This window comes from Littorina saxatilis, unplaced genomic scaffold, assembly GCF_037325665.1.
Source record: "Littorina saxatilis isolate snail1 unplaced genomic scaffold, US_GU_Lsax_2.0 scaffold_888, whole genome shotgun sequence".
Lineage (NCBI taxonomy): Eukaryota > Metazoa > Mollusca > Gastropoda > Littorinimorpha > Littorinidae > Littorina > Littorina saxatilis.
The window spans coordinates 7092-24817 of NW_027126054.1; the positions used below are offsets into that span (position 1 = coordinate 7092).

At 43.0% G+C, this 17726-nt stretch overlaps 1 protein-coding gene across 4 annotated transcripts; it reads right to left on the reverse strand.

Annotated features, from left to right (window-relative positions):
* Positions 1–233: 233 nt before the first annotated feature.
* Positions 234–15204, reverse strand: LOC138954505 (uncharacterized). 4 transcript variants are annotated; one of them, XR_011451863.1, is made up of 4 exons: positions 14991–15204; positions 10119–10217; positions 6102–6222; positions 234–4295 (listed from the first exon to the last, which is right to left on the reverse strand). XR_011451863.1 is itself a non-coding variant. In XM_070326336.1 (4 exons), exons 1-4 carry the CDS (start codon positions 12676–12678, stop codon positions 4267–4269), a joined length of 369 nt encoding a protein of 122 aa, XP_070182437.1. In that variant the 5' UTR covers positions 12679–14760; the 3' UTR covers positions 234–4266. The 4 variants fall into 4 exon arrangements, 1 of the variants encoding a protein (XP_070182437.1); XR_011451864.1 differs by having other exon boundaries at positions 8855–10217; XM_070326336.1 differs by lacking the exon at positions 14991–15204 and adding an exon at positions 12559–14760.
* Positions 15205–17726: the final 2522 nt, after the last annotated feature.

The following is a 17726-nucleotide window of genomic DNA, read 5'->3' on the forward strand; positions in this document are numbered from 1 at the left end:
CTAACACACACACACATACCGTAAAATCCCTAGAATAGGCCCACCCCCCCTGTGCACAGATTTAGGGCAAAATTGGGGGGTGGGCGTTTGCTAGGGATAGACCCCTTTGCACAAAGTAAGTTTTGTGCTCAATCGTGTAATTGAGTGAATACAAACCCCGAAAGCATGTAAGTTAGGTCGTGTGAGTAGAAGTGAAGGAAAAAAGAAAGAAAAATTACTTTGAGGCAAAGAAGGCCAACCGAGAGAGAGAGAGAGAGAGAGAGAGATAGAGAGAAAGAGAGAGAGAGAGAGAGAGAGAGAGAGAGAGAGAGAGAAAAGGACTGGCTCTTCTGAAAACAACCCAAGCATAGTCATTTATATAAATTTATAAAGTAAAAAGAAAATCACCAGACCTTTGCAAGGACAAAACAATAACAACACAATTCCGGGAAAAAGAAACTTGATGAAATGTCGAAATGTCAACACCAATGAAGCCCTTTCTTTCTGTACAAGGAAGAAATTACACGATCGTCTTTGGAAATGAAACGTTAACTGAACTTGGATTTTGTCTTCAAAAGGCCCAATCTTTCTGAGAAAGAAAAACCCACAAACTTAGGAAAAAAAAGAGAAGAGAAACTCAAAAAAACATGAACGATGGGTGGGAGTGAGGAGAGGGGACAAAGAATAAGAAAAAAGGAAAGAAACACGAAAAGGTAAAGAAGGGGAAAAAGATGACTTTTAGAACAGGCTGCACAAATCCTAGTGAAAGTGAGCCTATAGTCTCTTTGAAAAAAGCAGGGTGGGCGTTTGCTAGGTAGTTACCCCTGTGCACAACTTTTGGCCCAAAGTGGGGGGTGGGCGTTTGCTAGATGGTGGGCTTATGCTAGGGATTTTACGGTAATATATCCTTACAAACTTGTATGTATACTTGTGCCCATACACACCTATACTGTAATAGTCATATCCTTACAAACTTGTACATTCTTGCGACTGTACATATATACCGTATTTGACGGACTACAAGACGCGACTTTTTTTCAAAAAAAAATCGCATTGCGGCTTATAAAAAGATGCGGCTAAAACGTTACCTAAACTTGAATAGCATTCACCTAATGGAAGTCGCCGCGGATTTTCATTTCGCTCGATTAGCGATTACCGGTACTTTATTAGCTCTCTACTCAAGACTCGGCCCTTTTCTCTTTCTTTCGCGAATCTTCGTTTGTCAACAAGTCGTCGTGACAAGATACCGTACAGAGAAACATTGGATGTATCAGGATCTCGCGCGTGCGCGAGATTTCGTTTTTTTGTGTCTTGCGATAGTTGGAGGAGCGAGAGCCGCCATGTTGTGTTTTCGTCCGCTCGAAATGTGCGCAAAAGTTGTAAATCATCCCAAAAAAGCTTATTCCGGGCGGGACTACATGTGTGTGTTGGTTACAAATTGTGTGTGTGATATTTTTCTTCAAACTTTTTCACTTTTCTTCTTTGTTTCACTTGTTTATTCTCCGAGCCGATTTTGCCAAATACTGTAATTTTTGTTTGCCTGGTTGTTTTGATTGATTGACACGATCTGATTATTTTTTTTTTCGACGGCGGCTAATATAGTGACGTGGCCTATACGTGGCTCGTCCCAATTTTTTTGTTAAAAGTCGGGGGTGCGGCTTATAAAACGGTGCGTCTTGTAATCCGTCAAATACGGTACACATATAATTATACACAAACTTGTACATATTTGTGACTATATACTCATAATATCATATCCTCACAAACTTGACCATTGGTCCGGACGTTTGTCCCATTCACTTATCCATGAAATGAATGCGAGCTTCTGGATATATGGCCAATGAAAATTCTTCAAAAGGTTTCAAACATTGAGCCCTGGTTTTTCTGAGTGTTGTTCGCTCATTGAACACTTTGGTTTTAACCAACTTCACCAATTTGTCTTTGGAGAAATGTCTTCCAGAAAAAATAGTGTGCAATTGTAAAAAGTTCAGTACACAATCTTTACCTGGCAATTTACCCTTTGTGCCTGTCCCTTTAGCAGTAAAAAAAGACTTGAAAATAAGAGGAAACTGATTCAGTGTCAGCAGATGTCCAAACAACATAGTCTCTTTTCTTTTTCAATGAACCCTGAGCAGAAGAGGGCTGAGCACCAGTCTGACTAGAGTCCTGAGCAACAGTCTGACTAGAGTCCTGAGCAGAAGAGGGCTGAGCACTAGTCTGACTAGAGTCCTGAGCAGAAGAGTCCTGAGCACCAGTCTGACTAGAGTCCTGAGCACCAGTCTGACTAGAGTCCTGAGCACCAGTCTGACTAGAGTCCTGAGCAACAGTCTGACTAGAGTCCTGAGCACCAGTCTGACTAGAGTCCTGAGCAACAGTCTGACTAGAGTCCTGAGCAACAGTCTGACTTTCTTTCTTTATTTGGTGTTTAATGTCGTTTTCAACCACGAAGGTTATATCGCGACGAGGGAAAGGGGGAGATGGAATAGGGGAAAGGGGGGAGATGGGATAGAGCCACTTGTTAAGTGTTTCTTGTTCACAAAAGCACTAATCAAAAAATTGCTCCAGGGGCTTGCAACGTAGTACAATATATGACCTTACTGGGAGAATGCAAGTTTCCAGTACAAAGGACTAAACATTTCTTACATACTGCTTGACTAAACTTTACAAACATTGACTATATTCTATACAAGAACCACTTAACAAGGGTTAAAGGAGAAACAGAATCCGTTAGTCGCCTCATACGACATGCGGGGTGCAGAGAAATAAGGATGTGGAAAAGAAGACTTTTGGTAAGTGAAATAAAGGTGATGGATCCAGTCAGGTAGAAATAAGACAACAAGAAAAGAATTGGAAAACTGCAGGGAATAGTAGGGAGAGTTTCCTTGGAAGGAAATATAGGTGAAAGGACTGGTAAGGCAGAAATAAGACAAAAGAAGAGAAGAAACAGAACCGTTAGTCGCCTCTTACGACATGCTGGGTAGCATCGGGTAAATTCTTTCTGGTCCCAACCAATATGGGACTCCCCCTAACCCGCGGGGGGTACCAGTCTGACTAGAGTCCTGAGCAGAAGAGGGCTGAGCACCAGTCTGACTAGAGTCCTGAGCCCTTCTTACTGAAAAAAACCATGACACCCTCCACACATCACACGTTTTTCAACTCCCTGGTTGCGCTCACATATGAACTTGCCTTCTTTTGGCAGCGTCCGATTTGTGTCCAAAATTCCGTCTTTGCGAATAGCTGCAAAAGCACTATCCCGTTCTTGTCCACAGGGAAGTTTTAATGCAGCTTGAACTGCTTCTTTTTTTCTTTATTTGGTGTTTAATGTCGTTTTCAACCATTCAAGGTTATATCGCGACGGGGAAAGGGGGGAGATGGGATAGGGGAAAGGGGGGAGATGGGATAGAGCCACTTGTTGTTTCTTGTTCACAAAAGCACTAATCAAAAAATTGCTCCAGGGGCTTGCAACGTAGTACAATATATGACCTTACTAGGAGAATGCAAGTTTCCAGTACAAAGGACTTAACATTTCTTATTTACTGCTTGACTAAAATCTTTACAAACATTGACTATATTCTATACAAGAAACACTTAACAAGGGTAAAAGGAGAAACAGAATCCGTTAGTCGCCTCTTACGACATGCGGGGGGCAAAGAAATAAGGATGTGGAAAAGAAGACTTTTGGTAAGTGAAATAAAGGTGATGGATCCAGTCAGGTAGAAATAAGACAACAAGAAAGGAATCGGAAATCTGCAGGGAATAGTAGGGAGAGTTTTCTTGGAAGGAAATATAGGTGAAAGGACTGGTAAGGCAGAAATAAGACAAAAGAAGAGAAGTAAAGGGGTGGGGTAGCTTAGTGGAAACACTCCCGCCGCGTGAAGGCGACCCCATGGGAGCAACTGCTTCTTCATCAGAATGTTTACGTAGTAAATGTCTTCTCAGATGGCTGTCAAAATCTCCACAGTAAACACAGATTTCCCTGAAGAAGTTCACTTCGAAGTAGAAGTTGCTCCTTTTTCACTGACTGTTGAAGTAGAAGTTGCTCCTTTTTCACTGACTGTTGAAGTAGAAGTTGCTCCTTTTTCACCGGCTGTTGAAGTAGAAGTTGCTCCTTTTTCACCGACTGTTGAAGTTGCTCCTTTTTCACCGACTGTTGAAGTGGAAGTTGCTCGATCCTTTCCCACCAACTGTTGAAGTATAAGTTGGTCCTTTTTCACCGACTGTTAAAGTAGAAGTTGCTCCTTTCCCATCGACTGTTGGAGTAGAAGTTGCTCCTTTCCCACTGACTGTTCAAGTAGAAGTTGCTCCTTTCCCACCGACTGTTGAACAGAACACAACATTGATGTAAAAAAAAGATATAGAAGGGATCCGAGTCCCTTCGAAAGATTATGCCAATATGTATGTGCATGCTGGGTATCTGCTTTGACCAGTCTAATCGTACCGTGAAGCAGGATCTTTTTCACATGCATATATATGATGCACACGTCGAGAATAGGCACGAAGAGTCTTACATAAGTCGACCCTGGATAGACTGAAACATCATCCACCCTACTTTCGAAGGGACTCAAACCCTTAACTTAACTTTGTTTGCTCACCGCCCAGTCCACCCTTCGGTTATCTCAGGGCAGTGCTGCTTTGACATTTAATGTGCGCCACACACAAGACAGATGTCGCAGCACAGGCTTCATCTCACCCAGTCACATTATTCTGACACCGGGCTAACCAGTGGACTCAAACCCAGCCAGGCATGTACTATGTAGAGCAGCAAAATGTCGCCTAGACGACAATTTGCCGCAACAATGAACATAATTATGCTGACTTTGTCACAGAATAAGGCTGTCGGTTGAACTTTGAAGGCTGTTGGTATTTATTCATGCATAGTGTGTGTTATTCTTTTTTAAAAACCGTTATGGTTTTATTTTCAAGATGGGTGCATATAAATGAGCAACTGATTGTCTGGCTATCTGACTGACTAGAAGAAGAAGAAAACAAGCATTGTCCGAGTGTGCGGGCAATATACCACCACCTGCTGCATAGATTTTCTCCATTTATTCCCTAACATTTAAAATTAAAAAGTCAATAATGAAAATAAGAAACACATACAGACAGTTTGAGCTATCAGTAAACTGCCGTGGGATGTTTGTTTGTTTGTTTGTTCGTTCATGGGCTGAAACTCCCCCGGCTTTTTATTTACGTGTATGACCGTTTTTACCCCGCCATTTAGGCAGCCATACGCCGCTTTCGGAGGAAGCATGCTGGGTATTTTCGTGTTTCTATAACCCACCGAACTCTGACATGGATTACAGGATCTTTTTCGTGCGCACATGGTCTTGTGCTTGCGTGTACACACGGGGGTGTTCGGACACCGAGGAGAGTCTGCACACAAAGTTGACTCTGAGAAATAAATCTCTCGCCGAACGTGGGGACGAACTCACGCTGACAGCGGCCAACTGGATACAAATCCAGCGCGCTACCGACTGAGCTACATCCCCGCCCCACTGCCGTGGGATAACATAGGATAGCCAAGCCCCATCTTTGAGAAAATTGATAGCAATCACGAGCCGTCACTTACGCAAATTACGCTATTTATGCACTTGGTATTCGGTCCTGGAACTGGTACTACAAGAAATATATCACAGTCGGATATCCGATCGGATATCACTTCTATTCAGTAATCCAAAATCAATTCTGGTCAGTCCAATTGTTGACATGAGCTAAAGCAGGGCAACAATTTTCCGCTCAACACAGGCACAGTACAAACAGATTATTTATACACAAAAAAAGTCATACTGTATCATGCAGGGCCGGACTAGGCTAAGAGGAGTGGGGGGGGGGGGGGTTTGCCAGTGGTGGCTAGGGGGAACATCCCCTTGGCGGGGGTGAGGGGGCAAAGCCCCCTGAAGCTGATGGGTAGGTTATATTCTGAGATAGGAAAATGGTCGCTCCTTGCATGAAACGGCATAAAATAAACAATAATAAAAAATGTTTTAAATAAGTGAGGTACATGATTAGGCTGGGGGGGGGGGGGGGGGGTTGCGCAACCCCCATAACCCCCCCCCCCCCGGTAGTCTGGCCCTGCCATGCATGTGAAACCTGGCAATGTTATTTGTCTTTGAAAAAAATACCTTCATTTGAAGAGGACACCTTTCCTTTTGTAGGGGGTGGTTGTACAAGTGGCAAAATTGAGTACACGGTAGATACAGAGTCTGCGTCAGAGTTTTCCGTGTCTGGTCGGTATGAGGCATCCTGTCAAACAATTTAAATACAAACCGGCATGAAAATCCCACAAATGTATTATAATTTTGGTTTCTTTCAATACTTACCCTGTGGGTATTACATATGCATTATCCTAATATGATGCCATAATTGCTAGCACGAAAAATATGATAAACATTTATGTCTAAACCAATATTTATCCTGCCAGATAAATCTATACCTAAAGGTACATCTTTTTATTGGCTTATTGGAATCCTCACGTTGGAAAATGTCTGCGACCATTTTTGTTATGTCTCAAAAGTATTTATAAGCGCTGTACGATCCAACAATCTTCCGATCGTGTACGTCGGAAGTGACCTTTAAACTTTTAAATCGAAATTCGCCTGACCGTCGGCTCGACCACAGGCAAGGCAGGCGTTAGCTTTGGGGATTGGTTTGGTATACAGAGAGAGCCTCTCTCTCAGTGCTGGGCCAGTCGCTATTATAGAATACTGATGGGCCGGTCGATGGAACGTGCTGTGCGTTGAGCTGTGATTGTCGCGGAGGGTATGAATGACACCGCTTTCATTATCTGTACGATAGCTACCCATTGCCTAAAATTTGAAATACGGGCTTAGTTATTTACTTAGAAGTGTGCATTTTTCTTGGGTTGATAGTGTGGTTGTGCACAAGCTGTTTGGTCTACTGTTGGGGGTAGAACGCCAGTTTCTAAATATGTGATGGTCTCCCCGACTGCATAGCATACAGAGTGCTCACCAATGCAGTTTCAGTGCCAGTAGGGGGTTCGCTGTTACTATACGATCATTCTGTGAACTACACAAGTTATGAACATGTGCTGTTTGGCCAAGAAGTGGCGTATTTAGTACATATGGGCGTGAATACTGGGTTTTCTTTCTAGTGCAGTAGTGGTGGAATGCTAGCTTCCTGGAGATTAAAACTTGGGTGGAATATAGTTAGGAAGGAAGGTTGGGATTCAGATCGGCTAAAAATAAACATGGCAAAAATTGCTCTGGACTGGCCCTTTAATCAACAGTTGTATATTATTGATTTCGGGGATATAACAGTTACAAAACTACATATTCAGGTTCGGATTTCAAATCCCCATTGATCTCCTCTCCGTATTCCAATGAAACAAGAAGAGCAAACGCTCGATCGAGTCACTTTCGCAGTTCTGAATATTATATGAGGCATCAGATGGACAGGAAGAAATTGCTATTCACAACACAATGAGTCACGTTCACATAAAATTTGAGCCCGGTCACTTTTATAGTTTCCGAGAAAAGCCCAACGTTAAGTTGTGTGTTGCCGAACAGAAAAGGCTAGTTATCTCCCTTGTTTTTCTGATAACGTTCGTAAAAGGCTACAGATGTAAATACTTTGATGTAAAGAATAATCCTACAAAGTTTCAATCACATCCGATGAACTTTGTCAAAGATATAAAATGTCTAATTTTTCCTTTGACGCTGACCTGTGACCTTGAAAAAGGTCAAAGGTCAACGAAACCATCGTTAAAGTGTAGAGGTCATTGGAGGTCACGACTAAACAAAATATGAGCCCGATCGCTTTGATAGTTTCCGAGAAAAGTCCAACGTTAAGGTGGTGTCTACGGACGGCCGGCCGGACGGCCGGCCGGACAGACTAACACTGACCGATTACATAGAGTCACTTTTTCTCAAGTGACTCAAAAATCAAAACAAAACAATCAACCCCATACGATTCCACGCACACAGATGCACCCATTTTCACATTCCCCTCACAGCGCGGGTATTGTCTATTTTATTCTATGCACAAATAAGCGATGCTTTGAGTAAAACCAACGTTTGGATTGACCATTGCATTATCTTATCAGTGTTTATGTAGTGCCCATATCACACCATATCCCATTACGCGTAATAGGCAAGTATGTCACACACTTTCCTTCTCTGCCACTACTAAAGCAAACGTGTGCAAGATTGTTACATGCTTTGGAACATGTGCAAGAACGGATTCAAACTCGAAATCGTCCCCCCAAAAGCCCCAAAATGCACACACAACTTTTATTTCTCCTGCTGTTATCGTTTCTTCTCTTTACAAATTCTTCAACGCTGAGAATACTGAGAACGGCATCCCAGACGACAGTACTGTTCCCATACGCGAATTTAGCTGCCCTTGGAAAGTGGCTCGCTCAGGAGGCCTGTTAGTCTGAAACTGGAAGGACAGAGTTCTGAACATAGATGACAAAGACCCCGAAAAGAACAACATTTCGCGGATGCAGACACAGAAAGACGTCACGAAGAATGCGATGCTTCAAAAGATACAGACTGTGACGATGACTGTGACGTCGTTCACATATACCGAGACGTCATTCATAGTTGTTCGTTCACTTCCGTCAAAAAGTAGATCTCTCCACAATGGCTGCTCCTGTGTTTAGGTTTGTCAAGCTTGAGTACGCAAAACGTGTTTGTTCTCTCCTCTGTTGAAGCTGTGACATAAATGCTATTCCGACTTGGTCGTGTGACAGAGTTTTCTTCCACACTCGATTAGCTGATGTCTAACTCAGCCTGACGGCTTCGTTAGACAATCAACGTAATCTCGTGTGGAAGAAAACGTGTCACACGACCAAGTCTGAATAGCAGGTAATGTGATATGGGCACGACATATATATTTTAGTTTCTACACTCACACTGCTCTCAGATGCTGAATGGTTTGATTGGTCAGACTCGATAGATTCACACTCAGTAGGAAATCCTGAGAAAAAAAATCAACAAATTGTTTTAGCAGCAGCATTTCATCCACAGGGGTGCTGGTGACTAAGACCTTCCAAATCTGAAATCCACAAGATATTATTTTTTTGGCGCACCTAAATCGGAAGACTAAATAGTCAAGCATGAAAACACACAAGAAAGCTATAGGAAATTGACGCCAAAAAAAATTGATGAGCGGGGTGGGTGGGGGTGCAATCTATGATCCGATTCGTGGCCCCAGGGTGATGACGCTGTTGAAAGCGCCACATTTCAGTGGCAGTGGAGTGGAGTAACGCTTGCCGCGTCTTTCGTGGGATGTCTAGCAGACGACATCGCCAGCTATACTTTCTCGGTAATGAGAAATCGAAATCTTTAGAGTTAATTCCTGAATCGGACCTGATCAAATCGGAAATTATTTTTAAGCAAACATCCCAAATCAGAAATCCGTTTTGAATCAGACAACTAGCACCCCTGCATCCAACAGCATAGCAACAATTCCCAAGTATCATACAAATTAACACACAAGTGCACAAGACATACGGTACTTTACCCACTTTTGTTTTTTTACAACTGCCGATAACGCATGATTCTGCGTAATTGACGCACTGAAATCACGCCGAGATTTTCACTCACTGCGTCAACTGCGCAGGTTTTGACCCCTGTGAAGAAGCTTCCGTGCACAGCAGACACTATTTCCGAACGTCACCACTGAGGTGCGTTTCCGAATGCAAAGTCACAAGTATACAACGCTAGCAAAATCGCGTGACGTTCACTACTACTGTGTAGCGAAATAACTAACTTTGCAAGCCAAGTTTTCCCTGCCTTCAGTCGCTAGTTTACACACGTTAAACTTTGAGAAAAATCCTAGATAAAATATGACTCCCTAAAATTCCAAAATGACTTCCAGATTTTTGGACAGGGGGTCATCATGACTCTTTGTTTTGAATCCTACAGGGAGCTCTGATGTGGGCAAAACAGGACCCCTGTCCACTTGGTTTGACGCCAAATCAGACTCTTGGCCATATATGTTGATCGTTAAAACTATGTACAGAACATGTGGATTCATGGGCTGAGACTAGCAGTGATTCTACATCATATTTCAGATCAAAGTCAAATAGCAATGAAGGTGTGCAGCAAAATCGACTGAAAAACACCAGGTATCCACTTGGTTTCCAAACAATATGCCGAGATGACATCACTCGCCTTTCTTTGTTTGTATCGGTGGCTGCGGACCCTCGTCTTCTTCACAAGGTGATTCAGCATCAGCATCACTACCGTCTTGTTCACATTCGACTGTTTGTCCTGGTAGAGCAAAAGGAAAGAAGAAAATTTTACACATTATTTAGGATGGGAATTGGAAAAAGTGAAAAAGGCGGAAATTCACCTTTATGATCCCCCCCCCCCCCCCCCAAAGTGTATGTTTCTGGTAACGTGACTAAAAAATATAGGGTAGGTAGGTCGGGAATCTTTTTTTTAAAACATCTTTTCAACTTATTTTGTCAAAAAACAGGATTTTTTTTCCTTCGAAAAACCATTTTTTTCTTGTTTTGTTTTAAATGCAAACAAAGTCGAGTCGGCAGGGAAAATAGGTAGGGTCAGGTGACCAGAAACATACAACTTTTTTTTTTTTTGGGGGGGGGGGGGGCTTATGGGTGATTTGCGGGTCAATTCCCATCCCTGATATTTCTGAACATCCCTCTGTTCTGTCCTTATGGTGCGCCAAATTGCTGACCACAAATTTCATAACCCATATTAGACTGAAAATCTGAGGCCTGATCTAGGAACGCTGAAGAAGAAGAAGAAGCTATAACCAGGGGTGTGGTTTGGTGTCAGATATCGGTCCTAGACCGGAATTTTTCCTAATTGTCCGAAAAATTGTAATCCAGTCAAATGTCCGTCCATTTACATGATAAGCCGGTCCATGACCGCTCAGTTTGCTATAAAATCGGTCAGACCTAAAACCGTTTATTAAACAAGATGGCAAATAAACTTACAAGCTAACATATATATATATATATAGAAAACGATCACTCGTATTCGTCCTCATGGTCCAATTGAGATTATGTAAACATGGCCTCCATTGAATCCCTGATTAAAAAAAGAAACATCAAAGAACTCTGGAATGTTTTGGGAGTAGGGGTAGGGTTTTGGTAGATGAACAGGGAAGTGAGCAATACGAGGCCACCGATCTGTTGGCGTCAGCATCGCAACCATCGGTATCGGGTTTGGGAGAAGAATCAACCCAAAAAACAAGCGAAAGAGGTTCTTCAGTTGGAACACAGCATCAGTCTGTCTTAGTCTGCCTCAGTTATCAATGCAACAGCTCAACCTACAGTCCCAGGAAGTAGGACAACCTTCAATTAACATTTTGTTTTCTCCAAAACAATTATGTAGTGTCACCATATTGGTTTGTTCTTATTTTTATTGTCAGTTCATTACTAGTCAGAAGCTGATTGAAGGTTAGCTGTGTTTGTGTGCTTTCTCATTTGATAAGAGAGAGAAAGAGAGAGTTTTTGTAACATTAAATGTCCGTAAAATATATGGAAACGGTCAAATGACCGGAAAAAGTTTTGTTGATCAGGACGATTTGTCCGACCATCAAATTTTCTAGCTACACCTCCGTATAACTCTACTTAACTGCACCAAAATCCACTGCACTGAAAAACGCCAGGTTTCATGTTTTAAAGAGGCGACTCCTGGTATAAAAGGAGCCAAGCTCCGCCTTGTTCAGTATGTTTGGGGAGAATGAGCTCGTCACTTCAGAAAGAAAAATCAAAAATTATGCCAGAAAGCAGTAGTTTTTCGACACGAAATGTGTTCGAGTTTTATATAAAGTAGTGACGAACACAATAGCACACAAACTTGGATAGAACACAAGGCACATGCATGCAAATGGGGGGGGGGGGGTGGGGGGGGAGAGAGAGAGAGAGAGAAAGAGAGAGAGAGAGAGAGAGAGAGAGAGAGAGAGAGAGAGAGAGAGAGAGAGAGAGAAAGCACGAACGAATGGCACACACTGTGTGAGAATAAAACACAGAAAGGGGGTGGGGGGGGGGTGGTTGGAGAAACCCCGAGTAACAAGAAAAATTCCGAAGCAGCTTGTACCCTCTTATCTTCGAACAAACTCAGCTATACCAAACGGTCAGTGTGCGGTGTAACTGGAATGTTTCTAGTTCAGATACGTCAGCTCCTACACATCTCATAACAAACACCGCTCTTCGATTTACGGTGTTGACAACAGAATTGCCAACAGGAACCTGGGGGGAAGAAGAGAAAGTTTGCTGCCTATCACAGTGTTGATTGACACAATGGAAAGCAAAGGTGCTTGCTAGACCCTTTCTACTTTATACAGTTGCACAGCATGAAAGCAAAAGCTATACACACTAAATTTGCTGAAATGTTGTCACCTAGAATTTTGATGTCAACTATTCTGTTCCCTGCTGGAGATTCCACAGTCAAATTTGCATCATCAGTTTCCTCACTCTCTTCCCACTCACTGTCTGATTTATCTTCTTCCTCATTACCAGACTCCTCACTACTACAATCAAAGATCAGTTTGTACAAGGCAGGGTTCTTGTTCCGATCGAGTGGTACAATCTGCTGATTCACTTGTAGTTGTACCAAAACTTGAACTTTCAGCACTTACAGTTTCGTCACTCGATGCTATACTTTCGCTGTTTTGATTCGTCTGCTTCTTCATGTGCTTATTTCCACAAAATTTGCGTTTCTTGGGCTTTGAAGGCCCATACTTTTTATCCCCGGGCATAGTCTTTACCAAAACAAACTGCAATACCCTAAAATACACTCAACACACCTACACACAATGTATCTTGAAAGTAAAATGAACACAGCATGCGCGACACAGTAAACGGTCTAGTCGGCCATTTTGAATGGCAGATAGGGAGGTGCCCATTGTTTCAGGTTTTCAAGGGAGTAATCCTTGTTATTAGGTACAGAAGGAGAGTGACTGAATGTTATTTTTTACTGTTTTGGGTCGCCATTTTGGGTGTTGTCAGCACCACACCCACCCAACTAAAAGGCTATTATCTCAAACAATGATTTGTTTATGCAAAATACAATTGCAGCACATGAAAGATGAATAATGTCTGAATAAAATGAGCCATAACAAAGGTATGTATCTGAAAAATGATGTTTTGGCAAAATTCTGGGCGACCCTAAAATACAATTTATTTACCAAAGAACATACATTTTACCATTAACAGTGATTATTTGATTATCATATTGTTATAGCAAGCGCCTATGGCGTCAACTGAAGTGCAGGTGCACTCACACGACAGCTAAAATTGACATCGCAGGTCTCTCTGTGGTGTGGTAAACCATGTCACGGAAGCCACTTGTGAGCCTCTCAACATAATTTATGTGATTTTCAAGCCATTGTATTCGCTCCAACGAAAGTCGGTATCTATGTCAGTATGTGCAGCAAAAATTTGGTAACAGACATTTAGAAAGGTGAGGATTCCGATAAGCAGAAGAACTAGGCAACAATTTTGACTGGAGGTCCCCTTTAACTGCATGGGTACGAAACTTTGTATGTAAGCTCTCTGTGTAAAATCACTAATAAATCAACCAATTTACATTAATGAGTCACAGTTGCAATAGGAGTAACCACACAAAGCACTTGACACTGGTTGACACTGAAACAGTCTGACTGATGACAGAAAATATCTCTTTTATCCCCCCCCGCCCCCTATATATTGTCAAACTGCAGACTCAAACACAGAATGAAACCGAGAAAGCAAAACATGTTTAGACAAGAAGAGCAAACGCTCGATCGAGTCACTTTCGCAGTTCTGAATATTATATGAGGCATCAGATGGACAGGAAGAAATTGCTATTCACAACACAATGAGTCACGTTCACATAAAATTTGAGCCCGGTCACTTTTATAGTTTCCGAGAAAAGCCCAACGTTAAGTTGTGTGTTGCCGAACAGAAAAGGCTAGTTATCTCCCTTGTTTTTCTGATAACGTTCGTAAAAGGCTACAGATGTAAATACTTTGATGTAAAGAATAATCCTACAAAGTTTCAATCACATCCGATGAACTTTGTCAAAGATATAAAATGTCTAATTTTTCCTTTGACGCTGACCTGTGACCTTGAAAAAGGTCAAAGGTCAACGAAACCATCGTTAAAGTGTAGAGGTCATTGGAGGTCACGACTAAACAAAATATGAGCCCGATCGCTTTGATAGTTTCCGAGAAAAGTCCAACGTTAAGGTGGTGTCTACGGACGGCCGGCCGGCCGGCCGGCCGGACAGACTAACACTGACCGATTACATAGAGTCACTTTTTCTCAAGTGACTCAAAAAATCCATCTCACACGGCATAAATAAATCCCTGCGCCTTGAATATGTGCGCGATATAAATTGCATAAAATTAAAATAAAAAAAATAAAAAATCCCTGCGCTTAGAACTATACCCATGGAATACGCGCGATATAAGCCTCATATTGAGAGGACACGTCAGCACTATTACAGAAGCTGTCTTGACGGCTAAAACAAGTGCACAGTTCTGTAGTTAGGTAAGCAAAGGAATGTGTGTACAAATGCACACAGAGGGACAACTATAAAGACAGAAGACAGTCACAAAGGCAAATGGAGAGAGAGAGGGAGAGAAATAGTGGCTCTAGACTATCATCATCACCACTACAGTGGACCCCGACACCCCCCCCCCCTTTTAAGACCCCCGATTTAAGACTTCCTCCTTTTTCAGACTTTCTTTGCATGACCTCAGTACATTTACCTCCATTTTAAGACTCCCTCCTTTTTCAGACTTTCTTTGCATGACCTCAGTACATTTACCTCCATTTTAAGACTCCCTCCTTTTCAAGATCAGATTTTCTCGCAATTTTGGAGGTCTTAAATGTGATATATTGTGTAAAAAATTCCATCTCACACGGCATTAATAGGTAACATGCGCCTTGAGTCGCCTTGTGTGGTGAGATACGTGCGCGATATAAATCCTCGTAAATAAAATAAATAAAATAAATAAATAAATCTTAAAAGGGGGGTTCCACTGTACTCTCATACCTCCTCCCCAACAAGATTCAAACCCCTTACCTCGTGGCTCTTGCCCTGCCTGATGCAGACGGCTGTGACGCCTGGCTACGATCTTGCAGCGTAGCTTCCACACGCGTGTAAGTCGTGCGGGTTATCATGGGGTGACCTTCGAGCGTCTGGCCAAAGACGACCTGCTGGGAGGTCATTTTAGGATCCTTGAGCTGTGTGCTGTTGGACTGAGGGTGAGTGTCCCTGTCTCGGGCGCTCTGTCTGTCGGGGCGTCCTGGGACTGGAACAAAAGGTGGTGGAAATATTCATTTCCATTTTCATTACTTTATTGTCCCATCACTGGGAAATTCAGGTCAGTTCCTCCCAGTGGAAAGCTAGCAGCAACAGAGTCGCGCTACCCAGGTGTATGCGTGTTTAGGTGTAATCAGCCACCTGCACTTATGGCACAATGAGCGTGGTCATTTATTTGCCACATTGGTGACACGGGAATAAACCATGGACACCGTCTCTGAGTCTGCGAATAAAGTTGACCCGTGTCCGTCCCAGCCCGGATTCCAACCTGCGACCCCCGGATCACAAGTTCATTGATCTACCAAATGAGCTACCGGGCCCCCAAATTCCACATGTGAACATTTACTGACTGGAACGCCAGACAATTTAGCTTTTCTTATCTCGTTCCTTTTTTTTTTTTTTTTTGCAATACAAAAAACTGAAGATTGGTGATTTCTTCAAAATATTCTGGGACATATTCACACGAAGCAGATCAGGGAAACTGGCTAACTTCTGACAAAAGTCTCTGGGAGAAGAAAAAAGACTCCGGACATGACTGTCTCCTGCATTCCCCCAAAAGTGGCGTATGACTGCCTGAATGGCAGGGTAAAAACGATCATGCACTTTTACGTGCATGATCATAAGTGAACGTGGGATTTTCAGCCAATGAACGAAGAAGAAGTCCCTGCTTGTGTGTGTGTCACAATGATGACAAGCATGTCACAACCAGCTCCGGAACAAAGTTGCGCTAACAATGCCCCTCTCTAGGACCCTACTTTTCTTTCACCCCCACCCCTCCCTTCACTCTCACCTGATTGAGTCCAGTAACAGTCAGTGCACCGGCTCTTGGCAAAGTGGCGCCAACGCTGTCTCTCTGTGACTGCGACACGGTTCGGGCCCCCGCCGTAGCAGCAGGGGTTTTGTCGCTACTGGCTGGCCGAATGGTCACGTTCTGAGCACCTGGCAAGTTGGAAGTGAACACATTGTAGTTGTCACGAGAGCCTGCGATCCGATCGTAGCGCGGGACAAACTCCACCTCGGGGCTGGAGTCACCTGCATCCTCTATGTGGGTGTCTGGAACAAGAAACAGATGGTTACTGAGAGTGGAAAAATAGCACAATTCAAATGACAAAATCTCACTGCTAATACATCTAATAATAATAATAATACAGTGGAACCCCTCACAACGACCCCTCTCTCTGAGGACTACCCCGCCACAACGACCTTTTTTTTTTAACCGATGTGTTTCCTTATATAGTTGTCACCAGTGTAGCGACCACCCCGCTATAACCAGTTATAACCGTCTTGCGTAAGCAAAGGCACTAATTAACCGCTGAGAGGTGTGATGGTTGGGTGGGCTGAGTAAACATCACAAACCAATCATCGAGAAAACAAACTCACGAGACCAACACACACCGTTCAATTCAGTCAGAATAGACAGTCTTTGGACAGAAGAGCAGTGGAGATCGACATGGCGTCTACAAAGAAAATAAAATATTTAACTCGCGAAAATCGAGTGAATGTTGTGAACAAACACAAAAAGGGAGAAACTGCCATCGCGATTGCAAAAAGTCTTGATGTTGGAAAATCGCAAATTCAAAGAATTATCCAACTCCAAGAAAACATTCTGAAAAAGGTAGGGAAGTGGTGACAAGGCAGTGAACGCACTCACCATGCACTGACATCATACGAAAGCAGCCACACAAACACAGCACAGAGGCAGAGGCAGGTGTGCAGATGCTTTGTGAGAATAAGCGTTGAAAACCAGTTTGAATAAAAAAAAACCAGCAGATAGAGCCGCATGTCATAATCATTCTTCTTGTCTGGCTTTATTGACTGCATGCCGATCTTGTGGCAGTGACTTTTCACTCTTCTGTCGGACTGTACACAAACCGCTCTCACTCTCCCTCACTGACTACCCTAAGCCCTGACAACTGATCCTTGGAAATTGTTTGGAAGAGTAATAATAATAATAATGGACATTTATTAATCGCCGTTTCTCACAAGAGCTCACGGCGATTTACATATTAATTTCTGCCGTGTGAGATGGAATTTTTTACACAATATATCACGCATTCACATCGGTCAGCAAACCTCAAGCCTATTAGGGCGAGCATTCACCTTTCACGGCCTTTATTCCAAGTACACCTCTCTATTTCTCTCCAATGCTCTTCCTGCTGACTTCAGTGACACCAGACACCCCACTGAGTTTAGCCAGCTACCCCCCCCCCTCTCTCTCTCCCCCCAGCCATGTACTGTTTGGTGCTGTGGCCAGAGAGGTGTCACCGGCTAATTGAGGCCAGCTGCACTGTTCACTCAGAGCAAAACTAGTTGACTGTGTCTAACTTTTGACAAAGCAACACAACTGAAGGGTTCACAGATTAGGTAACCGACTCACTGGTCAAGGCTGCAGGGAAACAAGAGTATCTTGTCAATGAAAAAGGTTACACACAGATACGCGATGCTGAGAACGGTGGCCGATTTTTCACTCTCTTTCTCGGAGGGCCTTCATCATTG

What these genes read in the sequence shown, in the direction of transcription:
- LOC138954505 (XM_070326336.1), bottom strand. Translation starts at nt 12,678, where the DNA reads ATGCCCGGGGATAAAAAGTATGGGCCTTCAAAGCCCAAGAAACGCAAA. An exon ending in ACCGATACAAACAAAGAAAG is followed by an intron (nt 6,223 to 10,118) that starts GCGAGTGATGTC and finishes ATTGTTTGACAG; the next exon opens with GATGCCTCATACCGACCAGA. An exon ending in GGTGTCCTCTTCAAATGAAG is followed by an intron (nt 4,296 to 6,101) that starts GTATTTTTTTCA and finishes TCTGTTCAACAG; the next exon opens with TCGGTGGGAAAGGAGCAACT.